This window comes from Rhamphochromis longiceps, linkage group LG5 (assembly GCF_057381845.1).
Source record: "Rhamphochromis longiceps isolate RC_006_pf linkage group LG5, R_longiceps_female_GT1.1, whole genome shotgun sequence".
Classification (NCBI taxonomy): Eukaryota; Metazoa; Chordata; class Actinopteri; order Cichliformes; family Cichlidae; genus Rhamphochromis; species Rhamphochromis longiceps.
The window spans coordinates 2,601,271-2,621,350 of NC_140561.1; the positions used below are offsets into that span (position 1 = coordinate 2,601,271).

General features: G+C 38.1%; 1 protein-coding gene across 1 annotated transcript in view; it reads right to left on the bottom strand.

Annotated features, from left to right (window-relative positions):
• LOC146669047 (calcium-dependent secretion activator 1-like) overlaps positions 1-20,080 on the bottom strand; it is a 337,734-nt gene that overhangs the window by 91,257 nt on the left and 226,397 nt on the right. The window contains exons 17-19 of the mRNA XM_085405453.1: positions 15,869-15,975; positions 11,459-11,615; positions 425-566 (exon numbers count right to left, since the gene is read on the bottom strand). Of these exons, the coding sequence (XP_085261579.1) occupies positions 425-566; positions 11,459-11,615; positions 15,869-15,975 (406 nt within the window). The remainder of the gene's footprint in view (positions 1-424; positions 567-11,458; positions 11,616-15,868; positions 15,976-20,080) is intronic.

A 20,080-nucleotide genomic window follows, 5' to 3' on the forward strand; every position in this document is an offset into this window, starting at 1 on the left:
AAGATTCAAGGTGATGAGTTAAAACTTTTGACAGTGGTGGAAATGTGGTGCAGATAAGAGATGGTCGTTACTGGTGTTACACAATAGAATTATAGGGAGAACGTGAAGTACCGTATCTGTGGCAGGAGTGTGGAAAGAGACATATAATTGCATAAGGCACTTGTGGGATAAGCAAATCTGAAATCAGGTTCAGACTTGTTTCTGTGAGCATAGAAACAGACGGAATTTTCTGTATAAACTCAGTTGTATATGTATTATGGATTAAATGAATTTTATGTATTAAAAAATAAGCATGTTCTTATGCTACAAAAGTTGCTGACAAGGACTACAAAGCAAGGCTAATGGATGTGTGCCAATCAATATGGTTTGATCCTCAAGAAAAAGAAAAAATTAGCAAAGGTAAATTAAATAAAGATGTCCTTACTTAACCGGTTCCCATGATTCTCTTTCAAAGCCTCTGTGAATAGACTGAGCAATGGAAGACTCCATCAGGTCAACATATCGGACTACCAGGGGGGCATACAGGTCTTGCAAGTGTTTGTGGAACTTCCCATTGCACAAGTTATCTGAAAGAGAGAGAAAAAGGGAGAGAAATAGACAAGGAGGTGACAAAATAGCATAGAACCTGACCGGTTTATTGGATTTCTACAGGGTGGGCCATTTATATGGATACACCGTAATAAAATGGGAATGGTTGGTGATATTAACCCTCTGGGGTCCAGGGTATAATTGGCCGTTTTTGACTACTTTTGATTTTACCTCTATATTTCACCTTTAAAATATGGTTTTCTTGCCTTGTTTGGTATCATTATTTTCAGCACAACCTCAAATATCTGAAATTTGAGTTATTTTTCCATTTTGGTATACTATATTAGCACAGTTGATCTAAATTCAGACAAAAAATTCAAAATCCAAGTAGAACAAAAGTTATATTTTTTACTGTAAAACCCACAAACATGTTTAATGAATCATTTTCATAACTTGAAATGCAAATAGAAATTGTACATTTCTAAACATTATCCACAAGTTTTGCAAACAACAAAGTTATATGGTACTATTTACCTAAAAATGCAGCCAAGGCCTCAGGCGTTTTTTATATAACCATTTAAATCTATTTACAGAACAATCAGGTGTTCTACATCAAATAAGAAGGCACACAAATTATTTGTGCCAGTCCAAAAAATGTAGTTTGTGTTCAGTATAAGACAGAGGAGCATACCACAGGCCTAAACCCTGCAGGTCTGACAGCAGGAGGTGCATCAGTCCAGTTTTCCATGCGGGAACAGCGTTTACACTAATCTTCCTTTGACGGCTTTTTGAAAGCAAATATGAAATTCAGCAGTCTACCTGACACTCAATACAAGACAATAACTACACAACACACTAACTACAGCCTCCAAACACGCTAAAAATCACTAATGTCTCACATATGAAAACTCGCTCTCTCTCTGTCTTTCGCTCGCCCGCTTTCCGTCACGGGTGTCACTCCTAAAAACTTTCCCTTCTCCCTTAACAACCAAGTGCCACATGTTGCCTTATCATTTTTTTGATTGGCTGACATGGTAAACTCTATCACCAATAGGGAAGGGGTGTTTTTTTTTCTTTTTTCGCTCGCAAAGGGAGCGTTTTTGCTAGCGCTGTCTGTAGAAAACGCAGTTTTTACCGTTCTTCCCACTGTAAACGCCACTGGTTTGTTCAGAAAAAAACAGCGCGTGTATTTTTTATCATAACTCTGGTTTTACGTGGCCCATCGACACAATTCAGAAACTGCTATATAGTTTGAAGTCCGTACTTTCGACCCAAGTTGAAATGGAGACTCTGACGTGCTGCATCTTGTAGCTGTGTCGTCTTAAATTGGTCATGTGATTTTGACCCCAGAGGGTTAAAGTCCTGTTTGTGGCACATTAGTATATGTGAGGGGGCAAACTCCTCAAGATGGGTGGTGACCATGGTGGCCATTTAGAAGTCGGCCATCTTGGATACAACTTTTGTTTTTTTAATAGGAAGAGGGCCTTGTGACACATCAAACTTATTGGTAATGTCACAAGAAAAACAATGGAGTGCTTGGTTTCAACGTAACTTTATTCTTTCATGAGTTATTTACAAGTTTCTGACCACCACCACCCTGTAGTTTGATGGAGAGATGACCAGTGTTGGTTAAGTTACTTGAAAAAAGTAATCAGTAACCAATTACTGATTACTTCCCCCAAAAAGTAATCCTGTTACTTTACTGATTACTTATTTTCAAAAGTAATTAATTACTTAGTTACTTAGTTACTTTTTAAAAACACGATTTACAACCTGAATAGGTGATAAAGCGATAGATCTTTCAGCCCAATTCTACTTTTTCTACATAATCCATCATACAAAATGTAATCAAATGGAAAAGTATATTTTTTTTAACTTGTTTTATCAGTTTTAATCTTTTAACTTTATGCATCAAGCAAAAATTTAATTATATGCAACATTCTCTGAGTTGAATAAATTAGTTTAACATTGAAACCTATTTTCTGCACATTCCAGCACATAAAATAAAATATTTTGTGTGTCTACACTCAGTCTTTCAAATAGATGCAAGTAAAACACAGCAGAAAATAAATAAAGTCAAAGAGTCAGCGGTCCTTTTGCTCTATTTTCACCTGTAAAGCAGGACTGCGTCAGGCGGAGGTTTACCCTGGTGCAGGTGTGCCGCGGTCAGTTGAAGAATCCGCGAGTTTCTCTGTGAGTTTCCCATTACGTCGTTGCGCACTCGGTGCTTGTTTAGGGGTTTTTTTCGCTGTAAAAAGAAGTTTTCTTCCCACGCACAACGGACACTAATGTTTTTGTCACTTTTTATGGAATCAAACTCAAAGTAAGGTCAGTACTTCCACGCTTTAAAAGCTGCACGCTCATACTCTCTCCCACAATCGATATGTGATCTATTGTTGATCTGCACACAGCTGTTGTCACTAACGGCGCACTCGCTTACGTCACTGTCATGAGACGTTCTCGCAAAAAAAATCACAGTTTTAGTAACGCAGTAACGCAGCGTTCCTGCGGGAAAGTAACGGTAATCTAATTACCGTTTTTGCAATAGTAATCCCTTACTCTACTCGTTACTTGAAAAAAGTAATCAGATTACAGTAACGCATTACAGTAACGCGTTACAAGTAACGCGTTACTGCCCATCTCTGGAAACGACATGGCTGAAAAAATCGAGTGCAGAAAAGCTATAAGACATACAATGTAAAAATAAACCTCCATGTCTACCACTGCTGACTCATGTTGACACTTCGCTCAAAATGTAAAAGAACCCACCCACCACTTTAATCACATTCTGGATCTTGTTCTGACATATGGCATAGAAACTTAACAGTGTTTCCTGAAAACCTACTTTTGTCTGATAATTCTTAATAACATTTAAAATTACAATAATGGATTATAAAGCAGTGGGAAATACATTTCTTTGCAGTATATTTCTTTGTGAAAGTACTTTAGTTAAATTTTAGGATATAATTCCTGCACTTTTATCCTTTAGCTTCAGATCAGAGATACTTTACTACGTGGTATAACTCTCAAATGCACATTTAAAGCAGATACGTGTCTTTTAGACCTCATTCCTACAAGACTGCTCAAAGAAGTCCTACCATTAATTTTTGCTTCAGTAACTTAGAGGGACTAGAAAGAGTAGACTAGAAAGAGAGAGCAGATTTCTCCTATATTGGCTTATTGGCTCCATGTTATATCCCAGATCTAAAGGAAAATCCTACTCCTCACATATGAGGTCTAGAATAATCAGGCCCTGTGTCCTCTTAATGACCTCATAGTACTGTATCACCCCAATAAGCACTTCGCTTTCAGACTGCTTTACTTGTGGTTCCTACAATATTTACAAGTCGAACTGAAGGCAATGTCTTTAGCTTTCAAGCCTCTCTTCTGACACCCAGTTTGGATTTGGGAGACACATACTATTTTTATATTTAAACATTTAAAAATAATTACAAATTTTATTCTTAAGATTAACCTTAAAATTTTCATTACTTAGTTATGATGCAATAGGCCCAGCCCACTAGATGTTTCCCATGATGCACTGAGTGTTTCTTCTTCACTCACATTTTTTTCACTTACGCTTATCACCAATCTGCATTTAATTATTCGTTATTATGGTCACACTTTCTATTACAGGTAAGGAAGGGTAACAAGACAGAAACAAGAACATAATAATGTGTAATAATTTCTAAATTACTACTACTTACCAAAGTAATCACACTTAATATCCGAGTAATATTGTGCCAGCAATACTGGTTGCAGTTGAGTGATATTATCCAATTATATCAATTTCAGTGTAATAAGGGCCCAAAAACTGGTGGCAATAATGTGTAACCACAGCTTGGTAATAAAGTGGTTATAATAGGTTAACAAGGGAGAAACAAGAATGTAATAATAATTAATTCACAAATTGTAATGTTCATTTTATTTTTTATTGTATTATTATTTTTTAAATAGGACAGTTTGCATCTGTGAAATTGTTGCTCAGTGACCTGCCAGTGATATCATGCTTGCTTTAACACAAATATATTTCAAATTTTTTGAATATCTTCCTGCAGGAGAGACTGGATTTTTGGATGGTTTGAGGTCAACCAGTGATGAAGGCCTATGAAAATCTAAGGTGTTCATAAGTATTATTCTTTAAACCTTAATTATTAGCATTTTGTGTTTATTGTTCATTCCAGACTCAGTTATCAGTACCATGGTATTAAATTCCTGCTTAGAACACAAAACCCTGCGGGAGACAGACACTATCTCTACTTTTAAGATTAGGCTTCAAACTTTCCTTTTTGCTAAAGCATATAGTTAGGGCTGGACCAGGTGACCCTGAATCCTCCCTTAGTTATGCTGCAATAGACATAGGCTGCCGGGGATTCCCATGATGCACTGAGTTTTTCCTTTCCAGTCACCTTTCTCACTCACTATGTATTAACAGACCTCTCTGCATTGAATCATATCTGTTATTAACCTCTGTCTCTCTTCCACAGCATGTCTTTATCCTGTCTTCCTTCTCTCACCCCAACCAATCACAGCAGATGGCCGCCCCTCCCTGAGCCTGGTTCTGCCGGAGGTTTCTTCCTGTTAAAAGGGAGTTTTTCCTTCCCACTGTCGCCAAAGTGCTTGCTCATAGGGGGTCATATGACTGTTGGGTTTTTCTCTGTATCTATGAAGCGCCTTGAGGCGACTTTTGTTGTGATTTGGCGCTATATAAATAAAATTGAATTGAATTGAATTGAATTGAAAAACACCTGCGACAGTTTCTAAGTTTGTATTTAAAAGGTTATTAATATGTTATTAAATAGAGATGGGCAGTTTTGCATTTTGCATTTCTGTTTCCTACTTATTACCACTCAATTACTTGTGGTACCTTCTGTGTAATAATTTCTTAATTAAGCACATTACTTTCTTGTTTCTACCTTGTTACCCTACTATTACCACTTCATAACCGAGCTGTAATAGAAAGTGCTATCATTAATATTACTCTCTCTCTTCTACAACGTGTCTTTCTTCTTCCCCTCAGCCCCAACTGGCCGTGGGTGGATGGCTGCCCCTCCCTAAACCTGATTGTTGAGGGTTTCTTTGTATTATTTGGTGTATTTACGTTACTTTGCAAAGTATAAATCAAACTGTTTTTGTGATTTGGCGCTATATAAATAAATATATAAGTAAAATGAAACTAAACTGAATAAAAGATGCCATGATGTTTCAGCCATGTCTGTTATTGTTAGGGCTTTCGTTTTGTTCTGTTGACTGAGTTTATGAATATAGTTTCTCATGCATAGTTCTTACTGCTCCAACGGCATTATTCTTCCCAAATATCTTAAAGAGTTCCTGCACGTCTCTCCATTATTATCTATCATTCTTGATATTTATAATTGAGTGATTTGTATATATTTGTGCTATTTCTTTAATTTGTAAACTGTGTAACATATTGTATTATTTAATTAGTTTAGTCTGTTAATGTTACTGTCTTTGAGAAACTGTAACCCACGTAGTTTCCTTAGGGATTAATAAAGTATTCTGATTATCAGTCTCTTTGAGTGTTAATAACAAACTGTATGTATAAAACACTGTAACAAGATGATTATAAGATGCAATCAGCACAATTTTATACAAAATTAAGGTGTCGTTAAAGTCCCAGTATTATCAAGTTTAAGCATCTCTTTTTCCAAGCACACCCAACTACTTTACATCACAACAGGTTACTCCAACTACGTTTCCCACAGAAACAATATAAGGAATCTTAACATCTGTCAGTTTCTTCACAGGAAAAAAAAATGTGGGCTTGGGGTTGACACAAACTAAAGCAGGACTATGTGCATAGGATGTTCCGAAGACAGCAAGTGCAGTTGTACAGGCCAGGTGCCAGTGCATTGGGAAAAAGTGAACATGCAAAAACAGAAAAGGAGCTCCATCTGGCTGCATGTCAGTGATATTGGAGACTTCAAAGCTAAGTGCAGAATTTGTAAAATGAGGAATGGGACATATACTACAAATTTTTTTCAGAGAGCATTTATTGTAGAATGCCAAGTTTGCAAAATGTTGTCCAGGCCTTAAAGCCAATGTATGTTCTCCCCAGTAGCAGTAAATGCATAAAAATAAGGCTTTATGACAACACTGGATTAAAAAAAAATCATCTAAACACACAAACCATTCATAATTGAATGGTTAGGCTAAAACAGAACAGCCAGCTCTTCTAAGGATGCCTAGACCAGTGTTTCCCAACTACTGTGCTGCAGCACATAGGTGTGCCGTGAGAAATGATCATGTGTGCCGTGGAAGATTATCTGGTTTCACCTCATTAGTACTCTAAGCGATTGGCGTGAGTAACAGGCAGAACAATTACATTCTCTTCCACTAGAGGGCAGTACAACTACCCGCGCTAGTTAAATGGGTTGCCAACTGCAAGTAAAACAGAAGAAGACGAAGAAGAAATTACATAATAGTCATGCTGTGAGTGAGACATCTATTGCTATTAAGCGCTTCATTAAGTATTTGAAAAGAAAAACTAATCCATCTGACCTGGTTCCTGGAGAAAACCCCGACCCAGATGAAGGCCCTAGCATGAGTAGTGGTCAGAAGAAAGCGAAACTAGGGACAAACTGAGCCAATGCTATGCCTGGTGTGCTGGGAAAAATGATCGATATGTGACATTTTTGTTTGGTGGTGTGCCGTGTGATTTTTCTAATGTGAAATCTGTGCCGTGGCTCCAAAAGGTTGGGAAACACTGGCCTAGACACAAGAGCCAAATCTTTTAAAAGAGCCCAATCTCTATAGAGTAGTGATCCATGGTGCTAATTAGGCTTGAACTGTTTTAATAAATATTAATACAGCCAGCATTTCATCTGCTTAAAAAATCCGCACTGGTTTGGACAATTACAGACCCATTTCGAAACTTCCATCTATTTCTAAAATCCTCAAGAAAGTTGCTGCCTATCAGCTACTTGGACTGGTTGAGGGTAACACTATATTTGTTCCAATCCGGTCTGCAAAAACTATATTTTTATCATTTTTCCATATTAATATTTTAATATTATATTTTTACACACTTAGAGAAAGGCGAATATTTTAATTCTGCTCTATTTATTCTCGTTACTGGTGATCACGCCATTCATCTTGAAAGATTACAAAACTGGATTAATATTTCTGCAACCGATCCCATCATGCATATCTGACAGACACCTCAGAATGTAATATTACCTAGATGTCGCTGTCATAACTTCAAATATGTGAGATGCCTCAGAGCTTAGTCATTGGTCCAGTTCTTCTTTCTTATTCTACACGCTATTGCCAAAAGTATTTACTAATCTGTCTTCACATGCATATGAAGTTGATACTGTCAGCCCAGTCTTAATCCATAGGATTTAATGTGCCCACTCTCTGTAGCTATAACAGCTTAAACTCTTCTGGGAAGGCTTTCCGGAAGGCTTTGGAGTATGTTTATGGGAATATTTGACCATTCTTACAGAACTGCACAATGATATTGGCCAAGAAGCCCTCCCCTACGATCCCACACTATAATCCAGCCTCCACCAAACTGTAACTTTGTCAGCTTGCAGTCAGACAGTACTGTTCTGCTCAGCTTCAGCTACCAACTCCAGACTCATCCTTCGGGTTGCCAGATGGTGAGGCATGATTCGTCACTTCTGAGAACACATCTCCACTGCTTTAGAATCCAGTGGTGGTGTGCTTTACACCGCTGTGTCCCTACCTTTGTATTACGTTTTAGATTGTGGCTCCTAAACTTTGAAACAACCTTCCTTGTTGTCAGCAGACTCTGAACGCTTTTAGCAGCTCTTTGAAATAAACCATAAATCTCCCTTCTTTAAATTTAAATCTCCTTTCTTCTCCATTCTGATACTCAGCAGGTGTTTTCATCAGGTCTCTCTAGCAGGTCTGTATGCCTAAATGCAATGAGTTGCTTTCATGTGATTAGCTGATTAGATAGTTGTGTTAATGAGCACAGATGTAACTACAAAGTGGCTGATGAGTGTGTACCTGTGGTTTAATCACTGCAGACTTCCTCAAAGGGATTGTAAAAGCTCCCATTGTCACTATTGCATTACTGTTTTTCTTTGTTCGCAGGATAGATGCAAAGGGCACAGAAAGCAATCATAATCCCTGATAATGAATAGTGACAAAGGAGGTTGTTGTTTGTGCACTTCAATAATGGGAATGACACAGCATTTTCAATCTTTCTAAACAAGACATTGGAATCCAAGCCACATTTCCCCCGCTCTGCTGGCTCCCAACTGGTAAAAAGGCAACACTGACAAAGACCACAGGAGATAAAATGGAGGCCAGTGTGTGCTAATGTGATGCCTCACGGCTCCATGCAGTGTGCCTGCTTTTTCTCTCCCTCTCTCTCTTTCTTTTTTCTCTCCCCCTCTGAGAATGTGTGTTTGTGTTTGTGTGCATTGGCATTGGAGTCAAGGTCGATGATACACAGTAGGTGCAATGTTTGTTGTGTTCCCTGATTGCCCCTCTCCCAATTAGCCACTTGAGCGGCTGCTGTCCATTTGGATGTGTTGTGTCCAGGAGTGTGTTCGCAGGGCTTGCCATGGTCTAGCTACGACGACTTTAGACCTCATTAACTTCTTGAATGGCAGCCTGACTTTGGCACCTGACTACTGTAGTTTTTTACTGCTCCATAAGTGCACCGCTGTGGGGCAAAAGAACAGATGACCTTCTGCAAAAACATGTCACTATAATCATATACTTTTCTAACGTGCGTTTGTTATGCTGTGTGGGAAGCAGGCCTTCTGGCATGGTATATTACAAAGCATCAGGCCACATTGTCTTAACAGCATTTTGCCCTTGACACCCACAACAACCATCTTCTGTACCCAGCAGTGAACCACCCTTTCTTTTTGGACCATCATCAAACCATGTTTAATCTTTCTGAGGAACTCAGAAGGGGACCTTTTTTATGGAAGTCCAATTTAGTCAATGAAACCTAGTATATAATATCTTCTAACCAGTAGTGTTCTATCAGGACCAACAGGGCAAGCAGTGCTTGCTTAGTTAACTCTAAAAACAGACATCACTTAGAGAAATTGCTTCCACTCTGAACCCATTTCTTTCTAAGCTGTGTAGATTGCCATGACCTGGATGAATGAGAACCTTCACATTCATCCATTTTCTTATCACTTATCTGGGGCCGAGTAGCAGGGAAACAGCCCAAGCAGAGAAACCAGACCTCCCTCATCCTAGCCACCTCCCTCAGCTAACCTGGGAAACACCTCCCCAGGCCAGCCAAGAGATGTAATCTCTACAGCGTGTCCTAGGTCTGCCATCGGGCCTTCTCGCTTCAAATTTTCCAAAACAAAAAACAAACCCCGTTGGATGGACTATGACCTTTTGTGTTACAAAGGGGTTCAAATTTATAATGTTTTTTTAATAATCATAATTTAGTTCATAATTTGTTTGACCAGCTATGAATGCACATAGAGAATGCATAATTTTTTTTTTTTAGTCAGTGTATTATTGCAAGCAAGCTTTCTTTTAGTGTTTCCCAGCGTAGCTATGTTCATTGCTATGCACTATAATTGGAATTCGCACACAATGACACGATGTAGCAAATGAGAAGGAGGCCAATTTCATGACACTAACAAAAGAGCATGATCATTTTTTTGTGCTCAGGTCAGTTAAGCTGAATAAGTGGACAACATTCTATCTTCTCCTTGACTCCCAACTGACACAATGAAAAGGGGAATCTTTCCCAAGGGACAATTAGCAGATTGAGTCTGCTTCGTGAAGTGTATGTGTATCCTTTGCATGGACAGTGTTCCTGCAGGCAAGTGTATGCAGTTCATTAGAGAGATGAGTGGCCTGCAGCAACCGTCGGCAACACCAACACACACACACACACACACACACACACACACACACACACACAAAACTGCTGTAAATATATGTACATGTTAAAAAACGTTTGGGCTCAGTAGTGTGGAGATGCTTTTTTTGCTGTTTGTCACTGATTTGTCAGTGATGTTAGTGCTAAATGAGGTTTACCTACAAAGATGCAGCAGTTGAATGTAAGAGCATTTACTCACGTAATGTACATGTACATGTACAATGGTACTGTCCTTGATTTAACTGATTATTAAGTACATTTGAAATATGCAGTGTAATTCCTATTTAATAATGCCCTCATCTTTACCTATGACCAGGGATGGCAAGAACAAATTGCAACATATGATGATTATATTCAACGTGATGCACTACTGTCAATTAAACATGCCAACAATATGAAGTTATTTAAGTTGGTCAACCTTAAAAATAAGGCAAATGTACAGTAAAGTAGTAGTGGTAGTAATATGAATGAAATCATCATAGGATGGAGGGAGCATGGTACTGCACATAGTCGTCAATTTGATTGTGGTGGATTTTTAGTCTGGACTATATTGTTGTTAATTCTTAAATGTAGTGTTTTTTTCTGAATAGGGATAAATTGAGTACAGAATTTAGACTATCACAGAGGAACTAAAATCAGGATTAGTTTTAAAGTTTCAGGTTGAATTTTTTATTAAAAATTTTTTTTCTTTAGAGGCAGTAAAAAACTTTCATTAAATACTGCCCAACCAAAATTTACATTCAGTTTTTCCTGGATAAATACAGAAATATTTTAAAAACTCTTAAATACGCTGTCACAAAGAAGGTATGTGCAGTCTACTAAATAGACTATTTGTACTACAAACTGAAAAAATCTTCAGCAATTAAAAACTTATCTTCATCATTGCTTAAACAGAGCATAATGCTCAGAAGGTCTAATCCATGTGTGTATTTACTGTGTGTAATTAAGGATGTTCCCTTAGATTACACCCTTCAGACCTCCAGCCCTAGCAAAATCACTTCATCAGTCAAAGACCACTACTCCAGGGTCCATACTGACATCTGAATATACTTTTTTGAATAGCCATACACTCACAGTCCATCCTCAGAAAGTCATTGAGCAGCTGGAAGAGAGGGAAACTGTCCCAGCTGTCAGGTGGCTGAACTTCAAGAGCTGCATCCATCTCGGTCGAATAGAGACACATGAAGGTCTCAGCATGTTCCACCATCAGATCTGACCACCATGCAAAGGCCTTCAGATGGAAAGAGGGGAAGAGAGCGGGGAAAAAAGTCAGAGGTAAGTATGGAGCTGAGAGTGTAAGAAGACAGTTAATGCAGTATGAGCGACCCCACTGGACACATCTTTGAGAATTTGGAGATTTATTTCATCTTTAGCCTCTACAGGAAATGAGATTCAAAGGCTCTCACACACTTTTCATCATATGAAATCAAGTTGTTGCCTCAATGACTTTACTGCACAATCTCCGGGGAGGGATTCTTCACCACTCGGAACAGAAACACCAAGAGTGTGGAAAAAAAAATCACATGCTTTCTGTTGTCCCACAGAGGAAACAGCAGCAGCTCCTTGACAGACTTGGCAGGGACCTACTTAAACACTCACCCGCAGCTTCTTCAGCAAGTCAATCAAAAGAAAGGAGCTGTTGAACTGTGCCACACTTGTATCTCCCCATCAAATATGTGCAGTGCAGTGACTGGTCGCAACCTGGCTACTCTCATCAAATACACTGAGTTTTCTCCAGGCACCCTTACTCTTGCCAGGCCTTTTAAGAGGGACCCTGAGGATCCAAACTGTTTGTCTATTCACACCAAGCTTTTAACACTGTCATTTGAATGTTCTCTCTAGTACTGGAAGTGGTGTGGGAGGGTGGTATACTGGGAGCAGTTAGCAGCGGATGAATCACATTCAGTTAGTGCCAGTCATTGTTTTTGTAATCATCAGTCTTGTTATTACAATAAAAAACATTCCCCTGCAAATTTTGCAAGCTTACTCACTTATAAAGAAATGCACAGTCTCTAATTTTGTTTGTTTCATTTTAATGAGGAGAGACAGATTACCAACCAGAAATACTACGAAATAAAAAAATCATTTGCATCTCATTGAGCCAAGTAAGTGTTTGATTCCCAACAAAACATAACTTAGTAATTGGTGGAGAAACTTGGCAAGCACAGTGGTAGGACATTTACTGTAGTTGGTCACCAAGAGGGGATTTTGACCCACTCCTCTTTGAAGAAACTCTCTAAATCCTTTAGGTTTCTGGGCTGCTGCATGGGAACTCAAAGCTTAAGATCCCTCCACAAATGTCCTACAGGAGGTCCTCCAAGACGTTTCATGCCCCCATCCATTGGCCCCTCAAACTTAAAAACGAACCTGGTGGCCCCCCACCTTTCTCATGATCATCCTCAACTAATGAGGCAAGATCTTGCATGAAGCTGATCATTTCATATTTTTGTCATTTCCAGATAATTGTACCAAAGTTGTCACTTTCTCACCAACCTTCTGCTGATGCCTCGTGCAGGTCTACAGTCTTGTTTCAAACAAACTGCCTTGGCTGCTCCAAAATGCCTTGTGTAGATGAGCTAGTGAAACAAACTGATGAGCCTTTGTGTCTTGTGATACAACATAGATACTCTTCACTACACAAGGTTGTAATCATCGATATCCTCCCATCCGTCCACTGCTAGAAATTTCTTTTTGAACAAATCCACTCTTTCACATTTGCATGTTTTTTTCCTTCTGTCCAGATGCAGCATTGTGCACCATCCTTTCAATTCAATTCAATTTTATTTACATAGCGCCAAATCACAATAACACATTGTACAGTAGATCGTACAATAATACATACAGAGAAAAACTCAACAATCATATGACCCCCTATGAGCAGCACTTTGGTGACAGTGGGAAGGAAAAACTCCCTTTTAACAGGAAGAAACCTCCAGCAGAACCAGGCTCAGGGAGGGGCGGGGCCATCTGCTGCAACCTTTTACTTATAACCACATGTTAGCACAGTGTTTATGTGCTAATAGAGAAATAATTTCCTTGTAACTAAAACAGATTCTGAAGAAGAATGTAAGCATCTACCCAAGGCATTTTGTGGAGGGTATATAACAGCTGTGGCAGTTTGTTTGAAACAACTGCAATCTCCACATTTCAACTATTTCAACTATTTCAACTATTATATCATTTCAACTTTTTTCACAAAATAGTAAAAAAAAAAAACTGTTGCAGTTTTACAATGATTTTTATAACTTAATTCCAGTTATTAGGATTAGAGTGCAAAGTCTAAGTCAAGTTAAAGCTGGTGATTACATGAGAGGAAAACCAACCCCAATTCCAAAGCAAGGGTGCTGTGTAACATATATTAGTAAAAACAGAATGCAACATTCTTCAATGTCATAAACTTATATTTTATCCACAAAATAACATGGAAAACATATCAAATCAACATGTCTCAATAAAGCTGGGAGACAGGCGTGTTTATCACTTTAGCTTCCCATCTCCTTTTAACAACAGTCAGTAAACATCTGGGACCTCAAGAGACAGATTTCCGGACTTTTGGGAGGGGAATGTTACGCCATTCTTGTCTGATAAGATGCTAGGAAGCATATGGCAGCGAAAACATATAAACTAACAAACAAGCAAAAAGTTCCTGACTTTAACTGATTTAATTATATGTACATTTTTCATATAATAGTAAAACGTACAATGTGAAATGTTACATTTATTATAATCTGGCCAAATTAAATGTACTTGACTGGTATATATTCAGTTTAAACCAAGTACACTTTTCTTAATGATTCATTATTTAAATCAGTTCACTTTGCTTGGTGTTTATTGGGGGTAAAGAATCAGTTTTTGAGTGACCGCTATACACTGTGGATATACCTTCAGCATTGATGTCCAAGCGGCTGTTGCCATGGGCAATAATCTACTCCCATACCATCAGAGATGCAGACTTTTGAACTCCTCACATATAATAAGCCATTTGGTCCGTGTGCTATTTTTTCCAAGAGGTTGAGGTGCCCACATTTGATGCGTCTGACCACAGAATAGTTTTCCAGTTTGCTTTAGTCCATTTTAAATGAGCTCAGGCCCAGAGACTTCCTGAATCACTTTATTTCTGAAAGTGCTGCCTGAGACCTGAAGGCCATGGTTAGCCAATACTGATTTTTGGCCTTAAGCCTCTAAATGTTTTAATGTTACTGTATATTCAACATTCTCACAATTTAGAGTATTATATTTTAAATTTACATTTGACACAGTATCCTAAATTTTGAAGAATTAGGGTTGTACATGGATAAACCAGGATCAAAAACTCAAGAGAAAATAAACTGTAACAGAATATTTCAACACGTTTGGGCTGGAGTCATGTACACTGGTTTAAAGTTTCACTGGAGCAGCAGGGAAAGGAATTTTGCTGAAATGCAAGGGGCATGGTCATAGTGTGAAAGATGGCTCATATCCTCCATTATGTGTGCTGAAAGGTCCAAAGCAAATTTGTTTAAAAAAGGAAGGATGAGAAACACCCTCACCAAACTTACTTGGTGGATTTACTGAAAAGAACATGTACATCTCCATGATAGATGAATTACTGAGTAGGATAAGTAAATGTCAATGACTAAACACAATAAACATGCTGTTATATTCTGGGATGATTTGTGGTAGGCTCTTAGAAAGCAAAGTACATCGTTAGAATATAGGAAAATCTGTTTTCCCCCTTGCTTTCTCCAAACATACTAGCTTAATGCTTTGGACAAATAAACACACTGCCTAAGTACTTGTGTCTGCTCTTCAATAATGAAGGCAAAACTGTTGCAAGCTTCGAATCTAACGAGCACCTCTCCAAGTACTTGAATGGCAGTGACAACAAGCTGAAATGGGTTTGTGTCATTGTTGAAAAGGGAAATATTAATATTCCTCAACAACAATAGCTGTGTCAATAAGTGCATGCACAGGTTCTATGGGTATATTGAGGGTAGGGTAGGGAATGGGGTATATGGCACCAAGACAATCACATACCTCTTTTCCCTGTTCAAACAATTCCCCGCAAAACAAATAAGTGATTGGAATAAAAAGTAGAGAAGCAGTAAGTCAGCTTTGTTTTAGTTACAGAAAAGTGACAAAAATGTAGCTAAACAGCACAGCATACACAGCAGAGCAAAGCGTTTCCCCTGCTTTTATAAACCTACTTGCACTTTAGAATATGTACTTTGTGGCCTATTGTGCAGATAACATGGAGAATGATAGTTTAACGCAGGTAGGTAGCAGTGAGAAGCTTTGTATTTATCATTCAAGTAAAGTTATACAACTACCTAACTTCAGTCTGCAACGAGACAAAAAAACGTGTTCAGTTTATCTTTGAAAACAAATGTTGAGGAGCTCTGTAGACCTTTTTATTTTAACATTGCATTGGAGACAAATATGTAGAACGTCTACAATGGAGTAGGGACATGGTGTGGCTATATGCATATGTACCAGCACACTGACCTCAGCATGATGTTCCTCATTCTGCTGAAGCACCTCAATCACCAGCTCAGCCAAACGGATCGTGTCCTCCAGTTTTTTGGCAGGGGTGGCAAGCCTTCCCACATTTTCTGAAGCACAAAGGTCAAAGATCAGTGTGGATACCCTCTAGGTGTGATCACAATCTGTTCTTAATTTCATAAGCCTCTATCCATGCAACCCAAAGTGTATGACACTAGGCAGTGCTATAACAGAGCTTTTCCATATTTACTAATAGTAAATCAGCTTTATTCTTAATCAAAGCTATAAATGAAAGTAGAAGTTTGATTAATAACTTATATGAGAAATGGGTCCCCAATAGGAAGGACTTTTGTCCAATTGATCTTCCTGACTTAACTTCAGTAATTACTTTCTCCCAACCATATCATCTGCCCCATTCCTATAAGACTGCTCAAAGACGTCCTACTCTTAATTAATGCTTCAATCTTAAATATGATCAGAAATCATTCCTGCCTGTGGCCGTCTCCCTGTACAATTCCTCCATCCACTACACTGTAAACACTGCAATAGTTACATCCTTTCTGCACACACTCTTACTTACTTGGTAATATTGCTGTCAATTTCCGTGATATTTATTTCTAATTATATCTGCCAACCCTGGATATTTATTATTTGGTGATTTGTATACGTTGTGCTATTCCTTATATCTTAACATATTGTCTTGTTAAATAGGTTGGTCTATTTTTGTTAATGTTACTGTACTGGAGCAACTGTAATAGCTCACATAAGTTCCCTAGGGATTAATAAAGTATGCTGATTCTGATTCTGATATTAACGGGCTGTTTACCAAGGGCCTTTAGGCTAGCAGTACTACTTTTAAGATTAGGCTTAAAACGTTCCTTTTTGACAAAGCGCATTGCAAGGGCTAGATCAGGTGACCCTGAATCATCACATCATGGGAGTCCCCCAGGAGCCTAGGCCTCTTGCACTATAATTGATTGTTTCCTACTTCACCTTTTTCCCCACTTACCATGTGTTTATACACCACACATCATTTAATCAATAGTTGTTATTAACCTCTGGCTCTTTTCCACAGCATGTTTTCGTTCTATCTCCACTTAACAATATCCAGTTGTTGTAGATGGCCACCCCTCCATGACCCTGTCTACTTCCTGTTAAGAGGGAGTTTTTCCTTCCCACTGTCACCAAAGTACTTGCTCATATGGGGTCATCAGATTGTTGGGCTTTCTCTGTATTTTTGTAATGTCTTTACTTTAGAATATAAAGAGTCTTGAGGGAACTGTTGTTATGATTTGGCACTATATCACTAAAAATGAAGTTGAATAATAGCTTTGTAGGAATAAATATTAGGAAGCTGCAGGCATTGGCACCATGACGTGGCACTGAAGAATATTACAGTGAATAAATTATTCAATTTAATTACAGCACATCAACTATATTGTTTTTTTCCCGGTATTGTTTTTGAAATCTTTGCATTTATCATTTCATTTTTTATTTTTAGTTTTTGCAATGCAAGTTATGCAATTTATTTATTCAATAATTTTAAAGACTTGTGTATACTTCCATAGACAGCCATTTGTACACGCACGGCCAAAGTTTCATAGTTTCAAATTGTCATTTGTTCCAGTATGAAAAAATTCAGGTACCAAAAATCAGATTTTTGAGTGTAATGTTTGTATGTCCAATTTATGCACAAATCTGTGCATAAATTGGACATACGCTCTATAAGTTCAGGACAGCCATTGTCTGATGCATGAGCCAGTTTCAGCCAAGCCTTAGTTCTTATGTCGTCACTCCTATATAAACACTATGGAAAGCTGCTCCTTTCTGACTTTCTCTTTGTACAAAATTGTTTACGTTTCTTAAGTCAGACTTTCTCGCAGATTGCATGCAGATTGCGCACACCTACTGGTTCAGAATAATTATGATTTACAAACATATGAAAAACAGAAATAGTCACATGCTTCATAAATGAAATAACTTTGCATACACAATTGTTTTTACACAGGGTAAGAACAGTTCCACAGACATATTGGTAAATAAAGTCCAATGATCCCAAACACACCAACAGAATGGCTGAAAAAGAAAAGAACACAGATAAAGGGATGGCCCAGTCAAAAGTCCAGACCTCAGCCTATTTGAAATGCTGTGGTGGGAACTGAAGAGAGCTTTAACAAATGCCCAAAAACCTCAATGAACTGAAGTGATATTGTACAGATGAGTGGACCAAGGCAATGTGAGGGACTATTAAATTAACACAGAGAAGAATTTGTTGCTAAAGGTTGTTCTAAAAGCTGAATGATTAGGTGCACTTCTTCACAGATTGATTCTTCATTTTGGCTTTATTCTTCTTAAATAGTGAAATGGTTTCATACCTGCGGTTAGATTAAGGACAAGATCTTTTTAAGATCTTTTTTAAATGATGCCCTGATATGGAAAACATTTTTCGACATGATTGTACGTTATCTTCTAAGAACAAAGTTTTTAATCGACATCTTCTTACTTTATTCTTAGCCCTGTTTGTTTTTTCAGTCTTGTGTAAAGTACGGCTGTTTCAAGATATAAAACAGTCTTTCAAATATAACACACACCACAACCTCGATAACCTTTATCTTCATGGAGCTAAACAAACCTACAATTGTGTATAACCAAACCCATCTTCCTACATGGAGAAACCAATAAAACCCAGGCTTACTGCTGTGGAGTGTCTCATCAACGAAGCTGCATTAAAAGATCAGCTTGTGCACCCAGTCTGAAACAATGGGTTTACCACCTTGTTCTTTACCACCAACATTAAATAGGTCTTTATTAGCTATACTTTTGTTACTTTCTGCACATTTGGTTCTTGTTTCCCAGCCTCCTGCTTTATGCCTGTGTGTTGTTTCCCAAAATATTCGCTGACTTTTTTGTTAAAGAGACTGAAGAGCACAGCTGGCTTAACTCATTAACCCCTTATAGCCTGAAATACAAAATCATTGCAAGAAATTTCTTTTTTTAAATGGAGAGTTTATTGTTAAAAGAAAAAATTATCTCCATGTATGACTTTTAATTTGTATCGTATTTGCTATATCTGCCTTTTTTTTTTAAATGCTTATAAATGTATTGTGCAATTTATTTTGATTTTTCAGGAGGGAAAGAAATCATACTGGTGATGTAATAGAAGTCTAAAAAAAAAACCAAAACCCTGTATCTATCGAATATTATGGAGTTAAGGGGTTAAATCCAAACAGAGAACTGCTACAACAACAATAACAAGGCCGTCCCAGTAGCCCACCTCTCTGCCCACTCTCCATCAAATCCCTCTGTCTCTCCCTGGATTGCTGCTTGCCAATCCAATGCCCCTAAAAGTCATCTACTCTGGAAAATAACTAGGAAGACTTCAGAAACACATCAGCACACACTTGTGTGCTTAAATCTTGCAATCCTAAACTTCACTTCATTAACTTCCTTTCTCTTCTCCTGCAGACCTCCTTGCTTCCAACCAGTTGAGATTATTCATCCTAAGCCATTAACCAATCTTTGATCGTCAGTGGTTTTAGTCCTCTCAGTCCGCTGCTGCTGCTGCTGCACATCCTCAGTAACATCTCTTAATTAAATCAAAACCAGAAATCCACAGCATCTTGACCAGTGTTAGCTTCCAGTCTTTTCTTCTGTAGACCTCTCTCCTCTGCACTGGTTGGCATTATTCCATCTAAAGTTGGTTAATAACATCATTATAATTAAATGTCATGTTTATTCCCTTAACTTTCTTTTAAAACAGTCATCGGGTTGTTTGTACGGAGCCCCGCAGGGGACATGGGAGAGAAAAAAATTAAGACGGACTTTTGCGAGATCTTGCAAAAGTCCGTCTTAATTTTTTTTCCGTATGTTTGAGTGCTGCTCATTTTAAAACATTTTGTCAAAGGCATCTTTGTGTATCTATACTTGAGAAACATTGTCATTTATTTTAACTAATTAAATTGTTTTCAAGGAAATCGTAAATGTTTAGCATATAGAAATAGAAGATATGGTACACTCAGTAGTGTAATTCTGCTGAGAACATACACATGACACAGAAACTGCTTTAACTTGAAAATGTCACCGACTCCACTCAGACCACGTGCTGGTAGAGTTGTGGCTCAGTGATGAACAACACAGCAAGCTGATGAGAGATAGCATTTGTATAACAGCAGACTAACATGGCTGAGTCTGCAGAACACTGTGACAAAGTGGAGA